Consider the following 27,756-nt stretch of genomic DNA (forward strand, 5'->3'; position numbering starts at 1 on the left):
TTGCTGTACTTCATTTAAAAGAAAAATGATAAATTTTGTTCATAAAGTTAAGACTGGTTTGAAGAGTCTTACTTTTACTAAGGCCTACTTCCCCAGGTTACAAGACCAGATAATGCTTGGCAGGGGTTGGACTTCGCAGTTGAGAACGTACTATAAGCAGTCCTTTTGCAACCTCTAGATCCATGGTTTATCTGGGATCAGAGAGTTTTGTTGAAAACACAGGTTCCAGAAAGCTGACCGTCATTTCCCTGCTATTTCAGATTCTACAGGCACCAGGTACCGAGTGGAAGAGGACGGAAATGGAAACACTTGCAAGAAGATGTCTGTATAATGGGAATCCTGGGTGGAAAAGCAGAACAAACCAAGATGAGTATATAAAGATGTGAATGAGCTCAGGACAGTCTTTTCAGTAGCTGGAGCATGTGTTACTGTGGCTCTCAAAAGTCCTGATCCTTTCAATGACCTAGGAGACCAGAAGTAGTGTAAACGCTGGCTATGACCACAAGCAGACCAATCCAAGTTTCTAGAAAGGGGGCAAGGACAGGGTACATCAAAGGGACACATTTCAGCTGTGCTCTTTTTTACCCTTGACTAACCAAATTTTTTAAATTGTCAAAAATCTGTAAGTCACATCATGCTTGAGTTAAATTTTTTGAAGGAGCAGAGATGGAGTAGAAAGGTGTAACAGTATTACATGGGAGAAGTGAATGAGCAAAATACAGATACAAGAGCAAGCAAAGAATCTCAGGAGAAATCCCTGGAGGCTGAGCAGAAAGGTGTACAGCAGAGCCCCATGATGGTGGCAGCCTCCCATAAACTGGACCTAAAGTCCCCCATGAAGTAAAACCACCAGTTACCACCCTTCACCCTCTATGACAAAATCTTACTCTTCACAGACCTTTGTCAGATCAGGTCAATGAATTCATGCTTTAATCATCACTGTACTCCAAACATGTAGCAATGAAAGTGCTCCATGCAAGAAGGGGCAACCTGAAGCCAGGGGCTGTGTTAGCGTGGGCTGAGCTGGGTTAGAAGACTCGCTGTAAGACAGGAGGAATGAGCAGAGAAGTGGAGAGCAAAGAGGAGGAAAAGGGAATGATACACAGACAAAAACTACTTCCCATTCAAAAGGGTTTACAAACAAATTCCAAAATATATGAGGAAAATGGGTTAGAAGAACTGCCAACAAAATAATTAGTACATGAATTCACTTCAGGTAACATTTTAAAGAACAAAGACTTTCAAGAGAAAAAAAAAATATAACATCTACTAAAGGACAAAAGAATGATAAAATAAGCATGTCTTAAATGAAATGAAATGAAATCAGGTAAATATGAATAAAAATAATTAGAAATCCTGAAAACAAAAATAATAATTGAAACAAATTATAGGTAGGGATAAACTTTAGATTGGATATAATCAAAAAGAGAATTGGATATAATCAAAAAGATATAATCAAAAACAAATTATTTATAGGGATAAACTTTAGATTGGATATAATCAAAAAGAGAATTAGTGAACAGAAGTAAGTCTCTAGAACTCCCCTGAAATGAAGACCAGACCTAAAGAGACAAATAAATTAGAGGAATGGCCTAGAAGCTATGGAAGAAATAATGGCCAAGAGTTTTCCAGAATAAAAATGCTTTTGTCCTCAAATTGAAAGTCTAGTCTGAGTATCTTTAAAAATACATGTGTACTTAGATACACCATAGATCGCCAATAATAAAGATGCATCCTTTACTGGAGAAAAGACAGATCATAAGAATGAAAATAAAGAAACTTTCAGATAAACAAAAAAAAAATTTGCCACCTATGTAAACTCACTAAATAAACGGTAAAGGATGTATTTCAACAAGTAAACCCAGAGAGAAGGTACTGAGTACAGAAATTAATCGAGTATTTGACTGTGACAATAGCTGACTAGTGAGAAGTTAAGGTTTTATGGATGATTGTTTTTTAAAAATATAAAAATAGTGTCACTATATAGAAACTCCAAAAAGACACAGACACTTTTAGAATAAGAGTTCAGCAATGTTGCCAGATAGAAGATCAATATTAAAAAAATCAACAGCATTACCACTCCAGTAATAACAAACAAAAATGTAACAACGAAAAATACTTACTCAATAGCACAAAAAACTATAAGGTCTCTAAGAAAAGTTTAAAAAAATGTATAATACCTCTATGGAGAAAATTACAAAACAATATTGAAGGATATATTCAAAGACATGAATTAATGGAGAGGTATAACATGTTCATGGATTGGAAGATTCAATAAAATAATCTCAATATTTTCTCCCTATTAATCTATAATTTCAATGCAATCTTATAAAAAAAGTCTCAATAGTCTTCATTAGAACTTGACAAATTTATCTCAGAATTAATGTGGAAGAGCAGAGCCAAGACAATTTTGAAGAATGAGACGAAGGAAACTTGTCCAACTCAATAGTGAGACTTTATAAAGCTACAGTAGTTCAGACAGTATGCTACTGATGAAGAAACAGACAAATGAAACAGGACAGAGAGCCCAGAAACAATATGACATATGTGTAGAAATGTGATATATGACAGAGGGGTAACACAACTAAATTGTTCTGGGACAACTGGTTATGCATTTGGGAAAAATACATTAGATCTCAACCTCACACCATACACAAAAATACATTCTAGTGGATCAAAGATCCAAATATAAAAAGCAAAATCTTAGAAACATATGGAAAAAAGAGAAACTTGTGCTCAATGTTGGGAGGATGGTGGTGATGTAAACTGGTTCAAGTACTTTAGAGAACAATTTGGAAATATCTAATAAAGAATTTTTAAGGGACATTTTCGTCTGTATACACAAGGAAAATGTGTTTATGCCAGCACTATTTATATTAGCTAATGACTGTAAACCCGAAGTCTCTCTTGACAAGAGAACAGATACTTTTTTATATAATAGAATACCGTGTAGCAAATAAAATGGATAAATTAGAAATGTATATCAAGATAATAAAATCTCAACACCAAAGCTGGGTGAAATAAGTTGCAGAACGATCTCAATAACATATCTCATTTAAAATCAAACCTTGTAAAACAATACTACATATTGTTCATGCACACATAATATACTGTAAAAATACAAAAATACACACAAGAATGAAAACATTAAATTCAATATAGTATTCTCTAGGGAAAGAGATGAATGGTACCTAGTGGGCTTCAGCTATGGTTATCAGAATACTTTTTATGAAATGAAGCAACTGAAGAAACAGGACATGGTGTTAAGGTTTGACACAGCCAGATGGTAGGTATATGAGTGTTCATTATATCTATTCTTGTATATTTGAAATATTTCATTGAAAATAAAATCCCTGTTACTTGTATTTTTCTATTTTTATCTAAAAAGAGAATGCTTCTCCTGCTGGCAGTGCAGTTAAAAAACCATTTAACATGCTGTCAAAACCTCGACCTCTGAAGATCTGTTTTGCTGAGTGGGACATAACCGAGGAAGACTGACAGAAAGCTTAAGAAATCACATTTATTTTCCCCTCAACAGTACCACTTGCCAAAGCTTTAACCATTTTTCATGACTCAGGATCCCAACCCAGTTGCTAGAGTGAGCCACTCTGTCCTGGGTATAAGGTTCTAGGCAGGGCCTACATCTAGGTGGCTTTCTAGGTTCACTGCCATAACCGTCACTCAGAAACCTGCACAAATCCTTACAGTGCACAGCAGTTATCTGGATATTGTCTGAATAAAAACTGGCTGGCTCTCTGCCCTTGAGGAGCTCCCCCAGCTTGTCTAACAAGTCTCTCAACCCTCAGAGACTCTCCTACTATCGACTCTAATCCTGCCTGTAAGAGCACACATGTATTTGGCATCTGTTCCCCTCTCTCGACACCCACTGCCATCATCTTGTCTAGGTCATTGCCATTTCTTGCCTGGAGTACTGCAACAGCCTCCTACTGGTCTCCCTACTTCCTGTCTGTGTCCAATCCAGTCTCCACAGAGCAGCAGTCAGAATGATCAATTATATCACAGGTTTCTAAAACACAAATCTGGCGTTATTCCCCTCTTTAAAGCCCAGTGGCTTCCTACTGGATTTGGATAATAGACAAAATTTTAGGGACTTCCCTGGCAGTCCACTGGTTAAGACTTCGCCTTTCAACGCAGGGGGTTGCAGGTTCTATCCCTGGTCAGGGAGCTAAGATCCCACATGACTTGTGGCCAAAAAACCAAAACATAAAACAGAAGCAAGGGCTTCCCTGGTGGCGCAGTGGTTAAGAATCCGCCTGCCAATGCAGGGGACATGGGTTCAATCCCTGGTCCGGGAAGATCCCACATGCCGCGGAGCAGCTAAGCCCGTGCACCACAACTACTGAGCCTGTGCTCTAGAGCCCGCGAGCCACAACTACTGAAGCCCGCACACCTAGGGCCTGTGCTCCTCAACAAGAGAAGCCACCGCAATGAGAAGCCCGCGCACCGCAACAAAGAGTAGCCCCTGCTCCCCACAACTAGAGAAAGCCAGCGTGAAGCAACGAAGACCCAACGCAGCCAAAAATAAATAAATTAATTAATTAAAAAACAAACAAAAAACAGAAGCAATACTGTAACAAAATTCAATAAGGACTTTAAAAATGGTCCACATAAAAAAAAAAAAAAAAACTTAAAATTTTTTTTTAAGGAAGAGTCTGAAGATCTGGCCTGCATCCCTCTCTCCAGTCTCCTCTCCATCATGCCTCTTTCTTGCTCACTGTACTCCAATTACGGTGGTCGTCTTTCAGTCCTCAAGAACACGCAGCTCCTTCTTACCTCAGGGATTTCAAAAGGCTGTTTTCTTTGTCTGGAATGCCCATTCCCCTATCCTTTCCATGGATAAATCCTATTCATTCTGTAAGTCTCATCTTAAATGTTACTTTCTCAGAAAGGCCTTTCCTAAACCCCAGAAGCCAGATCAGGTGCCCTGGCATACTCTCAAATAGGTACCCTGTATCCTTTGCAGCATTTACAACAGTTTGTATTTATTGATTTGATTATGTGTAATGCCTGTAAATCTTGCTCAAGTCGGGTTATGCTCAAGACACTCCTCTGTTCCAAGCCAGTGGTTCTCCATCAAATGCAGAACATGGTCTAGTCACTTTAGCATGGCATTTAAGGCTGGCAACAATTTGGCCTCTCAGATTAAATTTATCTGTAAAATGATGGCATTAGTACATGTCTGGTGTGGTTATTAACAGAATCAAATGTCAACTTATGTGAAAATACTTGAACAGTAATCCAAAATCTTTTGTTTTGATAAATTTTTTTTATGTGGTAGAACACACATAATACAAAATTTACCATTAGTGACATTCAGCACATTCACAATGTTGTGCAACCATCACTTGACAATTCTTCCTGTTACTCCTTTTCATACCCCTCGTCTCTGTCCATAATGACACATTTCTCTCTGTTCGAAATACCTCTCTTTTAAGACCTAACTGTAACAAAATTTCCTTCATAAAGTTGTTTCTAATCTCTAACTGCTGGGAATAACTACTCCATTTATCTGAAGCATTCAACATTTACCTTTCCAATACAACTGACTTCTTATCCGACTTGCCCAGCAGCCCATAAGTTCCTTGAGGGCTAAAACCATTGTTTATTCACCTTGGTAGCCCTACAGCTTGGTGGTATTTCAGAAGAGGAATACAACATGTTTCTTTAAATGACTTGACTTTTACTTGCCACGGGGGTTCTCTTTCTGATTCTATACTTACTCTAAACTAAAAACAGTGACATTTTCCAATTACACTGAAGAAAATATATAATACATGGGTATTTTTCATTAGAACACAGGACTATAAGCTAGCAAATGTGCATTTAGTCTTGAAAAGACACACAGCCTTTTGAGCTGTGGCTTTCAAATCTTAACAAGTGTTTAATAAGCTATAAACCAAGATTAAGAGGGTCTTTAGCCTCAGTCCCCTGCATGTAAACAGTCAGTCTCTACAGAACTAATTCCTTGACTGTTTTTCTGTGGAGCCCATCTCTCTTTTAAGTTGCCGTTCACATTTCCATAGTATGTCTGAGGGACTTGCCCAAGCAGGTATGCCTAGCAGGCTAACAAGAACTGACTGCCCTTCCAAGACAGTTTTCTCCTTTCAATAACAGTATCAACAAATAGCAATACATGGGTACTCAACAGTTTATGATATGCTTTCACATACATTATCGCACTTGGTCCTGGTGGAATCTACCCAGATGAAACCTTAGGAAGACAGAGTATGTAAGACTCTAGATTTTACAACCTCTTTCTGGATTCAGAGTAATTACATTCCCTTCTTCAGAGCCAAGGAAGTTGAGGAAGAGAACTAGCTGTAGAAGCCAATACACATTTACCACGTTCTTCATTGCACTCTGACCACTGGACAGTAAACAATGTGAAGGCAAGGACTGTGTCCATCTTGTTTACCAACACAATTCCTAGCACCATGCATACACTGTGCCAGGCTCATACTGGGATTTCAGTTAATATTTGTGAATTAATAAATAAGATTACAATGTGATGTAAAAAATGGATACATCTTAGGGACATCACCAGATAATGCTAATTATGAAATTACCTTCTTTTTGTGGGGATGTTTTTCAATTTGTCAAAGTGATTCTAGAGGCTGAGAACATTAGATTTCAACAAAAAGACAGAGATTATCAGCCCCACTAACTGGTGCAGCTCTTAGCTACCCCTTACCTTGATTCGTGAGCTAGGGTTCAGCATGATGTATTTAATAGAACCTTGGATGTTCTCTGTCCAGGAGACTAGCCAAGTAACCTTGTTATCATGTCGGACCTCTTTCCACTTATGACCTGGAGGAGGAGAAGGAACCTTGGCATCTCTGTGGAAATAAAGCGAGAGCAGTGAGGTGAGAAGTAATGAGCAATTTTCACCTTTCATAACCTGAAGTGGACAAATCTGCTGAGCATATATTTCCAAGTTTCCTCCTCACCAGTCAATACGTGATAAACACTTGGAGATCTATACATAGAAATACCATGCTGCTCCCAAACAGTCCTCTGTAATGTAGGAAAAATTCCCAACTACCAAGAACAAAGGAAGCCCTCCACTTCATTTCCAGCCAAAGGATGAACTGTGCTCACTTGCTACAGTTGATGATTATATCCTCAGGCATGATTCGTCTCTTCAGCATGCCCATCTTGGGGTGGTTGCCACGGCCACGGAAAAGCCCAGGAGGTTCTATCTTGAAGTTGGCAATCCTCTCTCTGTGGTTATCCATAATACAGAAGCCATATTCTTTCAGTAATTTTTCATTCTCCTCTTTGATTTTCTGGAGATGGCAAGGAAGTACTCAAAAGGGATTCAAATTACTATGCTCTACTCATACATTCTTAGCTCTTGTGGGAGAACAGGTCAAGGTAGAGAAAAGTCTAAAAATCACTAAGAAACAAATTCAGATAAAGGAAAACCTAAGAGATTTTTTTTGGCCGCACGGGCCCCCTACAGTGGAAGTGCAGAGTCCTAACCACTGGACTGCCAGGGAATTCCCAGAAAACCAAAGAGATTTTTCAAGCTTAAATACAATAAAATTCCCATGTGAACAGTATTTCACGTGGGTTTTCAAGTGCAAAGAAACCTGTTATGGATTCTTTCCTAGTACATGGGTACATATATTTTATACTGTGATCCTTGCTCCAAAGATGGAATGATTTGGAGCCTCCTTACCCTCTGCTGACTCTTCCTTCATATTATACTCAGCAATTCAATTTAAGTTAAGTCCTGCTGCCTTGTGTGTAGATAAAAATCCACAACTTGCTGGCAACAGGTGTCCTTGGCAGGGCTCTGACATGGTGTTACTTATAAAACCTCCCTAGGGACTTCCCTGGCACTCCAGTGGTTAAGACTCGCGCTCCCAATGCAGGGGGCCCAGGTTCGATACCTGGTCAGGGAACCAGATCCTGCATGCCGCAACTAAAAGATCCCGCATGCCGCAATGAAGATCCTGCACGTGGCAACAAAGATCCCGTGTGCCACAACTAAGACTCGGCTTAGCCAAATAAATAAATAAAACAAATACATAAATATTAAAAAAAAAAACAAAAGCAAACCCTCCCTAAAGTGGTTTTTAATTTGAAAAACACCCCTGAAGTGAAAAATAAACCAAATTTCACTAATTGGGAATACTGGAGAAAAGACTGAGACTAAAAAGCCTGGTGCAGGTATCATTCTTATCCCTATAGTAACTCCTAATTTTTTTTTTTTAATAAATTTATTTATTTTGTATTTTCATTTTTTGCTGTGTTGGGTCTTCGTTTCTGTGCGAGGGCTTTCTCTAGTTGCGGCAAGTGGGGGCCACTCTTCATTGCGATGCGCGGGCCTCTCACTATCGTGGCCTCTCTTGTTGCGAAGCACAAGCTCCAGATGCACAGGCTCAGTAATTGTGGCTCACGGGCTTAGTTGCTCCGCGGCATGTGGGATCTTCCCAGACCAGGGCTCGAACCCGTGTCCCCTGCATTGGCAGGCAGATTCTCAACCACTGCACCACCAGGGAAGCCCATAACTCCTAATTTTTTAAACTGAAGGTCAAATAGGCACCCTCAAACCATGAGTTATATAAAGACAACGGCCTAAATTATATAAACATGCAAGTTTAATATACTGAAACTACAAGGCCTTGAAGTGCAAAGAATTCCTTAAAATCCTTAACTCCTAGACCTCTGATTCTAGATAGAAAATGTTTTAGGCTTGAGGGCCATACAGTCTCTGCTGTAATTACTCAACTCTGCCACTGTTGCATGAAAGCAACCATAGATAATAGGTAAACAAGCAGTGTGGCATGTTCCAATAAAACTTTTCTACAAAAACAAGCAACCTATCTATAGCTTGCCTACCAGTATTCTAGAAGAAAGTGACATCCCAGCTGGATACTAGAAAGATCCTTCAGGAATGAGGTTGGCCACGGCTAGAAGATGAAGATGGATGAGCATGCCTAGATTCCAGAGTAAAATACATCAAAGAAGGAGAGTGTGTGTGTGTGTGTGTGTGTGTGTGTGTGTGTGTACACATGGCCAATATGATTTTATCTGTCTTAAATCCCTAACATCCAGGAGCCACTGTGGGTCAGATCTGCCCATCCTTAAATACTGTATTATTGGAGCTACTGGCTGGTTTTTAGATCAACAGAACACCAGGGTTCTCATATTGAGCCATTAAACATAGTGCTTATTCACAATTTTCAGTCTACATAAAACCCTTAAGAAATTCTAGACTTCACTAGGCTGAGAATCCTACATCTTTAGTACAGAGCCATGTGAAATCATTAAAGTCAAAACTGTTTTGTAAGAAACAAGAAGAAAATTAGATAAACTGATCACTATTCTAAAATTCTCCAGAGGTTTAAGAAATTCTGCAGTACCAGTTTCTCTTCCTTGCTCATCTGCTTCCGAGCTTCTGTCTGGGCTTTGAAATACTGGCTCATCTGGGTAAAATCACATTTGCTGAGGTTGGTGATAATATTCTTCTCTTCATTGGTCATTTCCTAGTTAAAAGAAAAGGGGGAGACAGAAGGAGAAGAAGGTAAATAAACTAAAAAGCCCTCTGGTTTTTCTGCAGTTACAGCAAAGCATCATGTTTTCAGTCAAAGGGTATCTGGCGAGGTAGTCAATCTAAACTTGTGAGTTTTGAAAAAAAAGAAACATGTTTCTTACTTCATTCTGTTATAAATATGTATTCAATAGAAGAACATTCAAAATAACTTAACACTGAAAAGGGTAAACACTCTTATGTAGTTTCTCGTACTCCTTGGCACACTGCCCCAATCCCCTAAGCATATGAGTACCACAGCTGGGGAAACATGAATACACATCGTTCATTTTAGTAATGGGAGAAATATTCCCACATTCATTCTCTCCTAGAAACATCCTTGCTCTATTCACTTGTTAAATCTTACTTCTAGAGCTATTCAGAAGGTAAACTTCAGCTCAGCCTCTGTTCATATTATCCATATTGAGAATAAGGAAATTGTTTAAAATCACGTAGGCAGATACAGGATAGATATGTGGTTTCAAGAGCAGAAAGTACCTAAAGCTAACGAGCATGAATCAAGAGGGAACAGGACAACATTAATGCATGTCTCTTTGCAATAGCAGACAGAGGGCAGTCCTGCAGAGGCAAACTTTGCTTTGCTCAGCTGGAGCTGAGGTTTTCTGTTTGGCCTAATCTGATAAACTACCCCCTACAGGCCTATGACAGCTGACAGGAAAGAAATATAGGTATTCTTGTTGGACAGAAAACCTATATAATACAGTAAATGAACAGAACCCCCTCCCCCAACTTTTTAATACAATAAAATTCATAAAACTCAAATTGTACATCAGGGAATTTTTTGTAAAATTACAATTTATTACTTAGTAGTGGATCAGTATTTTTGTAAGGTGCTAGGATATCAATATATAGGCTACAATACCTTTCTCCAGTCTTTAAAGAAATTTTTCCTAAATATTTCCTTAGTAGTATATTCATGGTCGAGCATTTTTGCAAAGAACGTAGCTACTTCTTCTGCTTTGGGGCTCAGCTTCATGACTTTACCTAGAGAAAAAAGTGGTTCCAAAAAATGAGGTGTAATATTCATGTTCTGAGTATAAACACTGAGGCTCTGGAGACGTCTTCTTCAATAATGGTTTACCTTCCAAAGGTATGTATGTAAAGGTCTGGTGACATGTGGTAACAACAATAACAACAAAGACAGTAGTATATTGATTTGTATCTACTTGTACGAATTCACCTTCTCTGTATCAGATATTTACCTGGGTCATTCTCTGGAGACTATGCCAGTAAATTGTTCCCAGGAGCCTGCTCAGGACAGGGATGACCTGGGGGAGGCCCAGTCACTCTTCCTTTTCCTTTCAGCAAGCAGGGTCCTTTACACCTCTTCAATGGTTTTTAAAAATCAAATCCTCAGAGGGACTCCTGCCACTGCTAAGCTAAACAGCTTCTGTTCAAGAAGGGGAGGAAGGGATAGGGCAGGGAGTGGAAGAAAGGAATTGTGGGGAAAAGAAATAGGCATCTTTCTTCTTTAAAGTTAGGTGGGTGGAATATGAATTAAAAATATATATTCACAGCAGGCAAGCCCAGATATCCCATATGAAAAATCTAAGTAAGACATTCCTCTAGAACCTTGCTACTCAAAGTATAGTTCATGGACCAGCAGTATTGACATCACATGGGAGTTTGTTAGAAGTGCAGGATCTCAGGCCCCACCCCAGACCTACTGACCAGAAAGTACATTTCAATGAGACCCCCAAGTGGCTTGTGTATACACTAGAGTTTGAGATGCCCTGGAACACAGGCATTATGAGGTTGCCTCTTTCAGGGAAACAGGGCTCATCCAGAACACAGGGATGACTGGGGTTCTTGGCATACATGTTTCTCCACTGCCTTACTATTACATAGGTACTAATAATTCACCAAGGATTTTCCCATTTATTACAGAAAACTAAAACTTAACCAGAAATCCATTCATTTCAAAACTCAGAAGACATTTCATCTCATGATGGTTATAAAGTTATTATCCCTGATTGTAGGGTTGATACAGGGACTTGCAGCTCCAAACTGAAACTTTCAGGGTAGACAGAAAGAACCTGCTTGAAATTCGTAATTTTAAAAGGCCAGCAGGTGGCGCGGCTTCCCCTCTCAACATTCCAGCTCCTTCCAAAGACTACACCTTGGGGAGGATAGGCTGGCTTTCAAGAGTTTCCTGCACTTCTTTAGAATTCCCCCACTCAAGTCGGAACCAGTGTTGCCAGTTAAGATGTAACATGCTTCCAATATAAAGGAAACCATTAAGTCACTAAGAATAAAATAAATGAAATAAAATAGAAGGCAAGAAAGAATGTAAACTGTTCTCCGGTATGTCTGGTATACTCTTTGGGAAATTTTACTGAATTCTGTCCCAACAGAGAAAGCAATTTTGACGCCTCCTGTTTTAGATGAGCTGTCAAAAGATGAAATGACAGCTCCCAGCAGTAGAAGGGTAGGAGGATGACTTAAAGGCTCCTGACAACGGTAGTGCTTTGTAGAAAAGGCTGAGCTCCAGGAATAAGAAACTGCTGTGTCAGAGCTGAAAACTGGAGGTTCTTAGAGGCCATTCACTGCTTCAGCCAGTCTGTTCCCCACCTCCCTGGCAAGCGCTAAAGGAGTCTGAGAATTCTTTTCCCTAGAGAGCAGGCAGGACTGACAGTATCACTCCAGACTAGTAAGTCAAATACAGCTTCTTGACTTACTGCAGTGTGGGACTTTACCTAATCAAAGGGAAGAAATCTGAGAAAGAGCAAATGAGAAAATGTGAGAGCCCTGGAGCTGGAGCTCCTATAAAGGATGACCGGGCAAGAATGCAGGAAGGGACCATGGTGACCAGTGATATTAGTTCAGGCCTTGGCTTCCCATCTTGGAAAGTAAGAGAAACCCAAAGGCTAGAGAAAGGAATCTAGCTTTCCTTCAAATCACTCTGGACCTCAAAGTTAGGCTTTACCAGTTGAGCTTTCTAAAGCTCTTGGTAAACCCATACTAGGGTTACAGAATACCTGAACTTTTATGATTTTCAAAGGCTCTTTCTCTTCATTGGAGTTTTAGCTTTGAGTCACATTTAAGAGTCTCCAGGAATGACCCACTGTGAGGGCTGACAGTAGAACTCTGTACTCTTGTCCTGTGTTGTCCAGTCAACATAGGTCAGAATGTTTATCTGATGTAAGCATTTGTCACTGAGGCTATAAGGTCCTGCTAGATGGCACAGTCCATGAGATCAGGGATTCGTCAGTATTGTCGCTGCTGGGTCTTGGTGTCTGAATACAGGCACGCTGAATAAATACAGTTTAAAAAAAGGAATTCCAGCTTGCCAAGTTTGACATGTTCCTCACTTGCAAGATCCGGCCTTTCAGTATAAACTACTACCCTTGACCTATAAGCATCCATGGCCTGAGGCCACTGCTCGTGGACACAGAGATATACCAGAACTCTGAGTGTTCACCACTGATGCTTTTCAGCAGTTCTCCTGGCCCAGTGTTTCTCAAAGTTTGGTCAGCAGACCACTTGGTTCAGAAGCACCCAATATCACTCAACACCAATTAAATGGGCCCAGATCCACTTGGTGAATCTAAAGCACATGAGAGTTTGAGGAATAATGCTCTAGCCATTTCTGGAGAAAACTCTCGGAATGCAGGAAATCAGTTGAGTATTACCATCTGCGTACTGCTATATGCCAATAAGGGAGCATCAAAGACTACTCTCAAAATTTTCAACCCAAGGACAGAAATACCAGTGACAGTTAATAGACAATTCTGAGGGTTCTAAGAGAACTAGGCAGGATATTTCTTCTGAGCGGCTCATCAGACTTGACTGCATAAAGGGCAAAGGCATAGTGTTGTGCTGTGTAGAGTGAGTGATAGACACCTATTAGCCCTACCTAGATGTTGATGGCAGACTAATTAATCCTCAACCAAGTACTAAATACTATTTCTAGCAATGAGCAGCTTGTCCGCTTGCATTATGTCACTAAAATAAAATACTACCATTCAAGTCAGGCTTTTCTAGTAACTCTTAAGAAGAGTAGCTCCTTAGAAGTAAAGTTCAGATAAAAACATTAGGCTTGTGGACCAAGTGCTGTGACCTATGTAGATGAACCTTTTTGGGACCATGTCTCAAAGGGAGACAAGGGAGATAAGACAGCCCCTTTCTCACGGCACTTTTTCAGCACCAAATGGGCCTTTAAGAGTTAAGTAAACACCTGATAGCCCTTTCCCCAAACCATACGATGACGATAAAACAAAATGAAACAAACAAAAAGGATTATACAGCACAAGATCCTTCCTCACTTTCTATTCCTAAATAGAAGCAGACTCTTTCCTTGGCCAAGAATTGGACAACCTTGGAACAACTCACCATCATAGTAAAACTTGACATTCTCTGGAAGAGGTTCATATGGTGGAGCAAATACAGGACCTTTATGTTCTAGGAATTTCCACTTGATGCCTTCAGGATAGCGCTCTTCTTCCCACCTTTAAAAGACAAAGTACAACCTCATTTAGTGATCACGTCACCTAATATAGAGATTATCACCTATTAAATGCCGAAATAATTATCTGCTCAACTGACTGGTGCTCTGGAATGACTCTCGGCCCCACATTCAAGGCCTGGGTCAAAAAAACCAGCATCCTTCACTTTGTAAAAGCCAATACTCACAACAAATATGATGGAATAATCAGGTGAATGGAGGAAAATACATTTCAGCAGTTTAGTCCAAAGATACTGAGTACATGAGATCATTATTCAGCAATAAGTAGGGGATATGGATATGGAAACAACTGTTTTATCACAATGATGTAACAGTAAGCCACAACGGTGTACATGACAGAGGTATTATTTATTACAGCTGATACATAGGAAAAGGCCTCCTGGGAATGGAGATGCCAGGTGAAGGTGTAAGGGAAAACAACCCTTTGAGAAAGTACATAATGACTATCATCCCATGTAATAGTTCCCTACTATCCTTCAAATACTCAGACCATATTAAAAACAACCCTATTATATCCAAAAAGTATTTTATAGACTAGGATACAATTAAGGACCACACACTGCAATTGGTTGATATGTCTCCAAGTCTTTCTTTCTCTAGAATTAGACAAACCTTCTCACCACCACCACCACCATTTTGTTTTTGAAAGAGTCAGTCAGTTGTCTTACACATAGAATACTTTAAAACTTCACAGATTTTAATCTTCGGTATTTCTATCTTAAAATGAAAAGTCCTACAGTTCTACAGAATTATTCTGGAGGCCAGTTATGCATATTCTATTACTTCCTGCCATCTTCCAACACCAATGTTTTAAAGTTCAGAAACATCAAATAAAAATTACATGTATCAAAAACTGTGCTGTAACAATACCATTACTATAAAACCAAGGTCAACATATATGGTCAAATAATTTTTGACAAGGGTGCTGATTATTAGGAAAATGTAAATCAAAACCATGAGATAGCACTCTCACCCACTAGGATAGCTATTCTTAAAAACAAAAACAAACCAGAAATAACAAGTGTTGATGAGGACGTGGAGAAACTGGAACTCTTGTGCACTGCTGGTGGGAATGAAGCTGGTACAGCTGCTGTGGAAAACAATATGGCGGTTCTTCAAAAAGTTAAACATAGAATTACCATATGATCTAGAAACTTCACTCCTGGCAATACACTCAAGAGGACTGAAAGCAGGCATTCAAACAAATTATTTGTACACAAATGTTCACAGCAGCACTATTCGCAACTTCCAAAAGGTAGAAACAACCTAAGCATCCATTAACAGGTGAGTGGATAAATAAAAAGTAGTTTATACATACAATGGAATATTACTCAGCCTGAAACAGGAAGAAAATTCTGACATGCTACAACATGAATGAACCTTGAGGACATTTTCTTAAGTAAAATAATCCAGTCACCAAAGGCCAGATATTGTGATTCCACTGATACAAGGTACCTAGATTAATCAAATTCACAGAGACAGAAAGTAGAATGGTAGTTACTGAGGGCGAGAAAAAGGGGGAATGAAGGAGGGTAATTGTTTAAAAAAGAGTTTCAGTTTTGTAAGGTGATGAGAATTCTGGAGACGGATGGTGGTGGGGATCACTGCACAACAAAGTGAATGTATTATAATACCACTTAACTGCACACTTCCCCCAGAATCTTTTACTCTCCAAATCAGAGAAAATACGTATATATGGATGGATGTGTGTACGGAGATGAGAGAAACTGCAAGAAGCCTATCTATAGCAGTCACAGAGTAACTGTATGGGGATCCAGAGCACCATGTTTTCCTTTATCCTAGGACTTGGTTCCATTCTTCTCATCAACTCCACTGTTTTGTTTTCGTTTTTTTTTTTTTTGGCCGCGCAGCACGGCTTGTGGGACCTTAGTTCCCTGACCAAGGATCAAACCTGGGCCTACAGCAGTGAAAGTGCAGAGTCCTAACCACTGGACCACCAGGGAATTCCCAACTCCAGTGCTTTTTAATTAAGAGTCCAACTTTTTATAATTCTTTCTATTCCGTCACATTCATCCTGAGGGCTCACGGTAACTTCTTAACCATTTAAGCAAATTAAGAGATGCACGCAACACTAAACCTCAGTTTAAACAGAAAGAAAGAACATATCCTATGACACATGCTGATATCATTGGATCAGCAACTACTACTATACAAATAAAAATAGTAGTGTTGGCCTTTTAAGGCCCCCATCAACGGTTCACCAACGAAGTTAAGAAAAACATGTACTTAATCACACTTAACACCATCAACAAACTCCCCAGTTTCTAGATATTCTCATGAAGAATCATCTGTTTAGAATAAACATGGGACTTGTGTTTCAACAGGCCAACCCTGACACAAAAGTACACTCAACTCAAAGCAGAGCTGAAACCCTATATAGCTACAACGGGTAACAGTTAAAAATAGGGGGAGCTGGGACTTCCCTGGTGGTGCAGTGGTTAAGAATCCTCTTGCCAATGGAGGCGACACGGGTTCGAGCCCTGGTCCGGGAAGATCCCACATGCCACAGAGCAACTAAGCCCGTGTGCCACAACTACTGAGCCTGCACTCTAGGGCCCACATGCCACAACTACTGAGCCTGTGTGCTGCAACTACTGAAGCCCGCATGCTCTAGGGCCCATGTGCCGCAAATAGTGAGCCCGTGTGCTGCAACTACTGAAGCCCACGTGCCTAGAGCCCGTGCTCTGCAACGAGAAGCCCGCGCACCACAATGAAGAGTAGCCCCAGCTCGCCACAACTAGAGAAAGCCTGTGTGCAGCAACAAAGACCCAACGCAGCCATAAATAAACAAACTAATTAATTAATTAAAAATAATAAAGTAAATTTAAAATTTTAAAAATTTTAAAAAATAGGGGGAGCTGGGTTTAATAGGTTTCTGTGAACGAGCCTGAGCATACTGCCACCACTTGTAACATTGTTTCTATGGAGAAAATGTGACACAGTAAAGAAACCCACAGGGATCCCGACCATTTTCGCATTCCCAAAATTACCAAGGAGGGAGAAAAGGCTCAAAGTTGGCTTGTTTTTTGGCAGGATGAACAAGTCTATGACTCTGGGGGGGAAGCAAAAGATCTACACATTTGCCAAACTGGTAAAGGGTGTTAATTCTTTTAGTGAGATAGCAAGAGAGGTAGTAAAAATGAGAGTATCTGCCATTTAAGTTCACTGACTAGGCTCTCAGTGACAGTCACTGAGGACTGGACCACCGACTTCAGAGTCTAACAAGCAAGCCTACAGTGACAGCAGGAAAGGGCAAGCAATAGGTTAAGAGGCCAGTCATTCCTGTTCTCTACTTCTAAAAACTTACAGTGGTACCTTCAAGCATTGTGCTTAAGAATGCACACGATTTAACAATCAGACTTGAGAAACACATGCACTGGAGGCTGTAGCAAAGATTACTCAGCCCCAAACCTACCATCTTCAATGGTCCCACTTAAACCAAAACAAGAATAAAAACCATAGGTCACAAGTCTCTCAGAATTAAAGTGTGGTAACACTGACAAGAATTTCAACCACAGAAGCAAAATTAGGCTATTAGACCCTTCAAGGATACCTAATTCCACACACAAAAGGCTGGACTAGAAAAAGAGCACATCTGCTTCCAGGCCCAATAAGAGCCAGGGCTCCAAAGGAAGGGGGAAGGCAGCAGAGAGCTTGTGATGACAAAGAAAGTACCTTGTTCACTCAACAAACTTACTGAGCACCCAACCACAGAACCCAGAGACATAACAAACTGACAAATTACTAACTCACCACTCCCAATAATAACCCCTGATTTATAGAATCACTTCATTTCATCTTAAAAAAATTTTTTTATTAAAGGTCATAAAAACCCTTCAATATTCCATCACTAAAAACTTTGATTAATTGCAAAGGAAAAAAATGAAATAAAAATGAGGAAAATAAAAACACATGTTCTTTAGTTTTCTGACCGACCCCAGAAAGGCCCAGAGTTCCTTTGCTCTGTATTTTTCCTTTACACTTTCCTTTTTTAACCCCACATATGTCCACACCAACAATGCCGATTGCACAGCTGTGCTGAGCCTTTCTGCCACTGCAGCTCTGCTCCTCTCAGCCACCTCTCTGGACACTGATGTTTCCCCTTTGCTCAGAGGTACTGGTGAGATTACTGTTCTCTGTTACAAAAGCCATAGAGTAAATGCATACCAATGGGTCTGGAACTCTACATACCAAACTACAAATAGTGGTTACCTCAAAGCTAGAAAAGAAAAATGGGAACGGGAGAAAGAAGGAAAGGGAACTGTCATTTTTTTCTAACTCGTATACCTCTGAATCATTGGAATTTTTTCAACATAAACAAATCATGTATAGTATAGATGTAGTGGCTAAATAATACAAAGCTTTAAGAACAACCAGTATTAAAAATACAAGTTTATTTCAAAACTCTAAACATCTAGAAATAACCGGTTATTGCTAAACTGTCCTCCATTGAAGACTGTCTGAATCTTCACTCCCCACAGAGAAGAAGAATGCCTGTTTTCTCATATTTACAACCCTAGATGTTTTGATACTTATTAATCTTTCCTAATCTGAGACACATTAAACAAAAAGATGTTTCATTTATTATTTTTCTTCGCATCTTTCTTTGCTACTTGTGAGGTTCACCATATTTTAAGACGTTTGTTAATCATTTATCTTCTTTAATGAGTTGCCTTTTCCTCATTTTTCTATCAGACTGTTCCTTTCACTAATTGTTTTAAAAGACCTTTTTTTTCATATTAGGAATCTTAGCCCATTGTAGTGCAAATATTTTCCTTTAGGATTTTTTTTTTAATGGCATGAGTTTGTTGATTTGCCATATAGAAGATTTTAATTTTATCAAATTTATAAATATTTTCCTTATGGCTCTGCTTATATGTCTTGCTTCAAAAGGTCTTCGTTATTCTACAATTATAAAAATATTCACCCAGGTTTTCTTGTGGAGGTTTTTTTTTTTTTAAACAAATAGGCAATTTCCCCAACATGATTTATAGAACAATCCATCTTTTCCCTCTCATTTTAAATACAACTTTATTCATATGCCAAATTTCCATATATATATATATAGGACTTCTATAGTTCACTCTGTTTAATAGGGTGGGACATAGTATTGAGATCCAGTAGGGTAAGAGGTAGTTAATGTTCTCACTAGGTCCTGCAAAACTTATTTCAGAATGTTATTCCAGAGAGATTCTTTTAAGTACTTCCCTCCTCCCACAAATATCAAGCTATTCATTTTAATACTCAATATTCTTGTTTCATTAGGTTGTAGAATAAAAGAGCTAACATTTTAACCCAGTGCTGAAATATTACCATTTCCACTTCTGTTCCTCTTCTTTCTTCAGCTTCTTTTTCTTGCTATCTGGCTCAGGAACTTTTTTATCTTTATCTTTATCCTTATTCTTGGGTTTTTTCAATTTACCATCCTACAAAGAAACATGGTGAGAAAGCACTTTAAATAAGGACCAAATTAATTGCAATCATTGTTGCTTTTGTTGTGGTCATCCATGTACAATGCTTGGTGTCAGTCTATTTATCTCTTGTAAAAATAAAATACAGTGAAAAAAAAAAAAGACAATTAAAAAAAAAAAAAAAGGACCAATTACACTGCTCGAAGTAGTTTTGGGGAGCCATTAGACAGAAAAACTGGAATCATGGAATATGAGAACTGGAGAAGTTCTTGAGTCCAATACTCTCAATTTGATAGACGAATAAAAATTTATTGGTACTTTTCTCTAAAGCGGTATTTCCTAAAACTCCCAGACACATGATTACCTGAGGAAGTAGTTAAAAACATTCATTCTGTAAGGGAAGAGCCTGGGAAATTGTATTTTTTTAGCCTCAGTGGAGTTTGGGACAGAGTAATCCCAGGGTATTATCCTCACTTATTTTAAAATCTACTCATCTTTACACCTTTCTAATACCACCAAATAACAGGTACAGGAGACTTTTAATGTATTAAATATACAATTTGAAAGGAAATTTCTGATTGAGCCTGGGGGGGAAATACTTTATTACTGCTATTTGCATACACAAAGTCATGAAGCAGTAAGCAAGCAAGTACTCGGGAAGTCCTACAACAATTACCAATTCCCATGATAGTATTCCTTTGAACTGTAACCCTAGATGAGCTGTCACAGTAGCACAGAAAAAGAACAAACATAAACAAGTAAAATCCATCAATACAGGTGATAAACCTCAAAACACACACACACACACACACACACATCCAGACAAAAATGTGCTATTCAACAGGTAGGGGTCCTGCTTAACGGAATCGAAACTCTTCTGAAGAATATTTTCCTTTGTCCTAACTATTCAATATAATTTAAGTCTTTATTCAGCAAGTTTTATATAGCTATGAAAAATGGTTTTGAGTCATCTTAATATCAGTTACAGAATGGCAGAACTTGAAAGAACTTTATAGTTTGGCTTGACCTCTTCCAGTTATAGTCAAGGAAACTCTGAAACAGGTTTTGTCACTTGCTCAAGGTCAAAAAGCTGCTATTGACTATGATGAAAGTCCAAGTTTACCAGAAAAATAGTAGAATGTGACTCACGGGAATGGCTGGAATATATAAACATTCTAGGACTACACATGATAGGATGGTAATCAGATAAACTCAGGGAAAGCAAATGGCCTCCAGTGTACAAAGAAGGGGAAAGACTACAGTACTACACTAGTTTAAAATAGGAATGGAGAATATAAACGTGTAAGTATGTCTGGGAAGAGAAAATACTAGAGAATCGCATTAATTCAGATAATGATTACTGTTTAGGCTGAAACACACCACAGGAAAAGGAAATATTTTTCAGTTAAGACATTCTCTGAACAGCTTCTGAACAGGCATGCAGATGGTTTCGTCAGGAAACTACTGGCTACATCGTATGTTTTCAAGCCTCATAACGGGATTATCAGTCACTAGGAGACTTCAGAACAATTCCCAGAAATGAAAAACACCATAGCCAGCAAGTGAGGTTTAATGACTGATCTTGCCATCTGGGGTCCCTACCACAATAAGACTGGGTATTAATTTAGTCTTTCAGCCTGCTTTTTTTCCCCTCCCCTGTAGGGAGAGAGTTGCTAAGACAATTAAATAAATGAAGTCAACCACTCTTTCTCCCAAATGGTTTTAACAGTTATTACTAACCTCTGTGAAACCCAGAGAAAGGTATTATTTTACATAAATGCAACATAAGCATAAAGGCAATATAGAACGCATGGAGAGCTAAAGTTTTACATTTCTTTATTGACTGGTCTGTACTGGTAATCTACATGAAAGTGGAGTGACTATCATACTCACTACTCAACATTTCACTCTCAATTCCTTGAGTTGGCTCTTATACACTTGAGCTTCTGCCAAGAACAGGCTAGTTGTCAGAAAAGCTACAATTCCCTAAATGCAGGCCCTGATCATCTCTCTATGGCTCACCTACTCATTCATATTCTTAATATGATTTCATTAAAGACACTCCTTCTGCCTTCTTGTGGATTTGGAGGATCAGCAAAGTCCCACAGGAAGCAGGATAACATGGCAGCTAGTGTGCTGGCTCTGGAATCAAACCACATGGGATCAAATCCCGGCTTTACCACTTGGTATCTGTGTGGCCTCAGGCAAATGATTTAACCTCTCCGTACCTCAGTTTCTGCATGTGTAAAATGGAGATAATAGTAGCAATATTTATCTCTAAGGACTGTTGTAAGGATTAAATGAAATGATACCTATAAAGCGTGAAGAATAGTGCCTGGCACACTGTAAGCATCTAGTACATTTAATTTGAATTATTAACATTATTACTACTATGATAGATTACACTTTTAAGACTCACTGCCCCTTACTATCACTATCTTTACTGACAATACTTCAAGCTATCGACTTTATACTTGTGAATCCATTTTGTCCAAGACAATGGCTAAACGCAAATGCAGCAAAGCTAATAACTTACTCAACCCCTTCTTCTCTTAGGAGAGTGCAAGATTAAGACCCCTGTGAATTTCTGACATCTTTTTCTTGAATTACTCACCCACAGTTTCTAGTCCAAGAAATAGACAGTGTCAAAAGAAGGAACCATATTAGTATATGTTAAATCTACCACAAGCATCAAATAGAACCCTTAGAAAAGTAACTGAATTGAAACTGAGATTTTAAGGAAGGTTATAAGCTAGGAGAAGAAAGAAAAGAGGAAGAGTATATGTGTTCCAGACAGAGGGAACAGCATGTGTTACATAAAGCCCTGAAGCACAAAAGAATCTGGTGTGGAAAGAAACAAAGGAGGTCTGTGAGGCTGGAACAAGGTAAATTAGAGAAGAGGCACAAGATGCAGGGGCCAGATCGGAAGAAGTTGTAAAGAGCTTGGATTTAATCCTGTATCCAAGGGACACCCATTTAAAGGACTTTAAATAGGGAGAGTTACCCAAAATGAGTGACGAGCAAGCTTTGTTAGATATGAGGAAGCACTAAAAAACATTCCTAGGGAAAACTCTTCTGGGTTGTAAGCCAAAATATGATTTCTTGCTAATACTTCCCCTGTATGTAAGAAGACAGCACAGCTTCTCCAAGAACATGTCAGTTGGCAGCATAGCTATGGGTAGACACCCAGGAAGGCTGAGATCTTAAAACTAACAGTGCCGCAGCCACTGTAACACACTTAAGAATTTTTCCCAGTATTTCCTCTACAACAGAGCAATAAATTCCTAAAACCCATTTGGCCTTCAGAAGTTATTTTATGGAAAACTCCCTATTCCAAACTCAAGCCCCAAAGGGCCTAAGTCTCTTTACTAACCTCTTCTTCCTCTAGTTTTCGTTTCTTCTCTTTCTTGGTATCTTCTGTTTTAATTTTCTTAGGTTTATAATCAGCACTAGAAAGGGGAACATGAATACGCAGTTAACACAGTTGTGACTCAGTAGTTCTCACCAATAGGATTAGGACCTCCAAACTCTTCTTGGCGGCCTCCAAGGCAGGCGTGGCTGCTATTACTCTTGGCTGGGCATTCTACAGTCAAGAACAGGAATGGAGAAAGTAAAGAAGGCCAGACCAAGGACCAATAGTTATAGTCCTATATAGAACAAAACAACTTTATACTAGACGCAGGCCTGGAAGGGAAGTGGAGTAGGGGGATACATACAAAAATAGACAACACTAGAAGGTAGAAATCTGGGAAGCACACACACAGGGCAACAATGGCTACCACAAAGTAATAACTGGAAAAGAAAGGGGAGGAAAGAAATTCTCTATGAATTCTGAATATATACAAATGAGCTCATTAAGTATTTCCCTCCTCCCTTTCCATCCATCTTCTACCATAAATCCTTTGTAGATTCCCAAAACATAATAAACTCTGCAAGACTGAAAATAATGAACAGGATTTAACCTCAATGACTGAACCTGAGAAAGAGGTACATGTAAGTCTCAAATAACTGTTTCAAGTAAGAGCAATTTTACTACTTCTATACATGGAAACTTCACTCAGAAGGTACTAACAGGCACAGATCCTAGGAAAAACTGCTTCAGCAATGAAAACTTATCTGTGGTAGGTGATGATAAACTTAAAGTAACTTAAATAATTTAAATATTCTTTGTGAATTCTGGATTATTTGAAATTCCAACAATAAATATGCATTACCTTTTTAATAAGAAAAAACATAAGAAAAGTGTAAATATATATTCTCCATTTAAGCCTCAAGCACACTACTTATTTATTTAGGAAACCCTATTTCTCATAATTGAAAGAGAAATCAGTCACCCAGTCTATTAATCACAAATTCCTAATGAGTAAAAGTCAACTAATGCAGTTGTTCTGTGTATTATTGTCTGAACGACTCCTTTTTGTTTAAAAAAATTAAAGTAATAAGAAATACTCACTCATCCTCGTCTCGAGGTCTCTTTAATGGCTTTATATCCTCTCTAGGAGGAGCAAAATAGCCATCATCTTCAGGTTCATCTTTAATCAATGGTGGACTAAAGAGAAAAAAATTGCTAGTTAATGAGTGGTGGAACATCTACATTATATCAAGTAATGCAAAGTAGGGGGAAGTAGCTAGTGGAAGGATAACAACATACATGTGTACATATTAAAAGGTTTTCCATGAGCACTTTTTCTCACTTAATTCTCACTACAACCCTGTGAGGTAGACAGTATTGATCTCAATTACAGATGAAGAGGCGATATCAAGGTTCGGGATCCGGACTCCTTATTATCAGGATTCTTTCCACTACATCTTAGCTGTCTACGCCAACGGAACCCACACCACAACAGGAACAAACCTAAGTTGTTTCCTCCCCTTATTTGAGGGGTCTGTGTATCTGATCCCTCAAGCGATGTGAATTGATTATTCTAGTGCTCCAAAAGCTAAAATACAGCTTTCACAAAAAAAGGAATAAAAATGTATTCCACAAACTTGAGGCCCAAAACAAACTGAAGTCATTCTAAGCCAAATCTATTCACTGTTCAACTTCCTCCTTTGGTTTACTTACTTTATACACAGAAGAGTACCTTGTCCTATTTTTGTTAAGATTCTGCCTTCTGAATATAAAAAGATGATTCTGTTAGATGACTATCTTGAACCAAAAAGAGGAAGGAACAAGTTAAAAAACCAATGGGACCGGACTTCCCTTGGTGGCGCAGTGGTTAAGAATCCGCCTGCCATATATGCATGGGACACAGGTTTGAGCCCTGGTCCGGGAAGATCCCACATGCTGCGGAGCAACTAAGCCTGTGTGTCACAACTACTGAGCCTGTGCTCTAGAGCCCACGAGCCACAACTACTGAGCTCACATGCCACAACTACTGAAGCCCGCGCGCCTAGAGCCCGTGCTCTGCAACAAGAGAAGCCACCGCAATGAGAAGCCCGCGCACCGCAACGAAGAGTAGCCCCCGCTCACTGCAACTAGAGAAAGCCCGCGTGCAGCAACGAAGACCCAACACAACCATAAATAAATAAATACATTTCTGGATCCCCTTGCTTGCAAATGAATTTGAATGTTTAAACAGATTAGCTTTCTTTCCTTATTTATGCACACTCCCCAAATGCTGACCTCTATAGCTGTTTCTCCCCACGACGGAAACCGCTGACACAGCCCCAAGTGTCCAAAATCTCCAAAAGCTTTGCACCAGAAAGAAAGAAATGCTGCCATTTACCCAACTAGTTAAGTAAATGCTAGATCCTAGTACTGTCATGAGTGAAGTTAAAAACACTTGGGAAGGGTTACTAGGCCTGAAGAAAGAATTTTTAAAACAATTACCAGAAAACTGTTCCATCCAGTGAAGCATGTGGATTCTCTACCACGATACAGATGCAAGCTAGAGAGCAGTCCAGCAAAGTGAACACAGAGACCACTGCCTCGAAGGGTATGCTTCTGACCGTCTAGCCCAGAAAGTCTGAAACTGAACCCAGGACTCCACACCAAGTCCAGAGAGTCTAATCATATCTTAGTTTAATAAAAGTTCAAGGCAGTCTCCTGGCAGAAAATAGTTGCCCTGTGTTCAGTCACTGTTATCTAAGAAATCAGAATGCCCAGCTTACAGCTCTAATGCTTCTTGAATTTTACTATTCTGCATTCCTAGAGCAGTTACAGAACATGCCTGAAGAGGGCACTTGCTTCTCCCTGGTGTAAGGGACCCAGAGTAAATGGCACAATTTTCAAAAATGTTCTCAAACGAAACTGAAAGTTCAAAGTTTCAAGGAAGCAAAACTGTCAAAACACTTTGCCCTGGACAGTAATGCAAATACTCCCCACAACGCCTCGTAAAGCCATCCTGCCATTCAGTGGAGCAGGTGAGAATATATGATCATGTAAGTTCTGGTTTTCTTGAAACCAGAGGAGACATTCGGGCTTATTTTAGGGAGTTGAGGCTGATGAGGAAAACAGAATCAAAATGGCCCCAAAAAGTAAAGGAAAAGTGACCTCTAGATTGTGCGTATTTTCCTTTCCTTCTGGAAAAGAGATAAAATATTTCTACTCAAATCTACACCGGTCCCTAAAATGCAGATCAAGTTAGTTTCTATATATGAGCCTCAGAATAGGGGCAATTCAGAGTAGGGGTTCAGAGTAGGGGTTTTCCAGGAAACTCCAAAATTACTACTAAGTACAGAGTTTCTTTTGGGGGTGATGAAAATGTTCTGAAATTAGATAGGGATAATGGGGAGGTTATATAACCTTGTGAAATACTAAAAACCAATAAACTGTACACTTTAAAAGGGTGTATTTTATGGAATGTTAAATTATATCTCAATTTAAAAAAGCTTCTTTCTGTCAACCTTCTCCACTCAAAACAGCCTTCTAGAAAATCTGCTGGTCAGTCTCACTAAATGGCACTCTAGAAATGCTCACATTGGCTTAGACCAAGTCCTTTCACTGCCAACTTCCTCGAAAACCTGGAGATGGCCAGTCAGTGCATTTTAGGTAAGATCAGACAACACTGTAACGTGGGCAGCTGGCCTACTGGACACACACAGAGAAAGAGAAGCCAAGGCAGCAGAGGAATCTTACCTAGAAAAGCCATTTTCCTTCTCCTTTTTTATTTTTGCATCCCCAGAGGCTCTAATCTGAAAGGTAAAACAACAGTAACTGATTAGTACCTTAAAAAGACTAAACTTGAAGAAGCCTCTACCTTACTTGAGATGATCTGGCCTCCACTCTTGGGGCATCTTGATCCCAGACTGACTCTTCTTGTTAGCAAAACTAAACAGGTGGACCAAAGGTCTTGACACTCTTCTAAGACTCCTTTTTTACAATTCTTCAGATGAACTGTCCAATTTACTGAGAAATGTTTCCCTTCAAAATGGTGGCTTTTTACCTTTAAATGATGGTAGGTCCCTCTCCCTCAATAAATATACTCCACCTCTCAAGGATTTGCCCTTGGCAGTGCAGACAGGAAATAAAAAACCAAACCAAAACAAAAAGGAGTACTTTATTTCCTATCTTCTCTGATTTAGGCAAAGTATATTTACGTTTGCCCTCCTTCAACTTTCCAGACATTACAAAAATCTTCACACATACACACAGAGGAATACATATACATATACACATACACACATACACACACACACACACACACACACACACAGAGGAATACATATACATATACACATACACACATACACACACACACACACACACACACACACACAGAGGGTACCAATGGAAGAATACAAAAAATAGTACAGTGGCTGTCTCCAGAAAAGGAAAGATAGACGACAGTGATTTGAGGGTAAAAGGGAGACGTATTTCTCACTATTATTCCCTATTTCATATTGTCTGAATTTAGCAAGTCCATCCAGCATTACCTTTTTAGAAACTAATATAAAAACTTTTTTTAAAAAGTCTATGCACAGTACTACTACTTATTCACAGCCAGATGTGCATGTCACATGTACCACCTTCTTCAGCCCAGGGGGAAAAAAAACAGATTTTACCAGCAATGAGCTCATTAGGTTACAAGCATCCCACAAAGTTTGTTCTACAGAGATTTGGCTAGCAGAATTAACTTTCCCCATGAAAGAAAACTGACTTTCCCAGAAACCCTACATCCCTCAATTTATCCATTTGCCATATAAAGTAAGGTAATGATATGGATAGGTTTGGTGCATGAAATACAGTGGTAAAGGGCTTTGGTTTTCATAGTTTAAGACTCTGGTTGGCTCTGACGTCTCCTGACACAGACCTTTTTCACTCAAAGCCCAGGGAA

At 39.2% G+C, this 27,756-nt stretch overlaps 1 protein-coding gene across 1 annotated transcript in view; it reads right to left on the reverse strand.

The window, feature by feature from the left end:
* Nucleotides 1-27,756, reverse strand: part of TOP1 (DNA topoisomerase I) — an 87,699-nt gene that overhangs the window by 15,727 nt on the left and 44,216 nt on the right. Inside the window, exons 5-13 of the mRNA XM_061208138.1 lie at nucleotides 26,559-26,614; nucleotides 23,931-24,026; nucleotides 22,851-22,926; nucleotides 19,380-19,492; nucleotides 13,913-14,028; nucleotides 10,443-10,564; nucleotides 9,393-9,515; nucleotides 7,120-7,307; nucleotides 6,713-6,857 (exon numbers count right to left, since the gene is read on the reverse strand). Coding sequence (XP_061064121.1) covers nucleotides 6,713-6,857; nucleotides 7,120-7,307; nucleotides 9,393-9,515; nucleotides 10,443-10,564; nucleotides 13,913-14,028; nucleotides 19,380-19,492; nucleotides 22,851-22,926; nucleotides 23,931-24,026; nucleotides 26,559-26,614 — 1,035 coding nt within the window. The remainder of the gene's footprint in view (nucleotides 1-6,712; nucleotides 6,858-7,119; nucleotides 7,308-9,392; nucleotides 9,516-10,442; nucleotides 10,565-13,912; nucleotides 14,029-19,379; nucleotides 19,493-22,850; nucleotides 22,927-23,930; nucleotides 24,027-26,558; nucleotides 26,615-27,756) is intronic.

Source organism: Eubalaena glacialis, chromosome 13 (assembly GCF_028564815.1).
Source record: "Eubalaena glacialis isolate mEubGla1 chromosome 13, mEubGla1.1.hap2.+ XY, whole genome shotgun sequence".
NCBI classification, from domain to species: Eukaryota; Metazoa; Chordata; class Mammalia; order Artiodactyla; family Balaenidae; genus Eubalaena; species Eubalaena glacialis.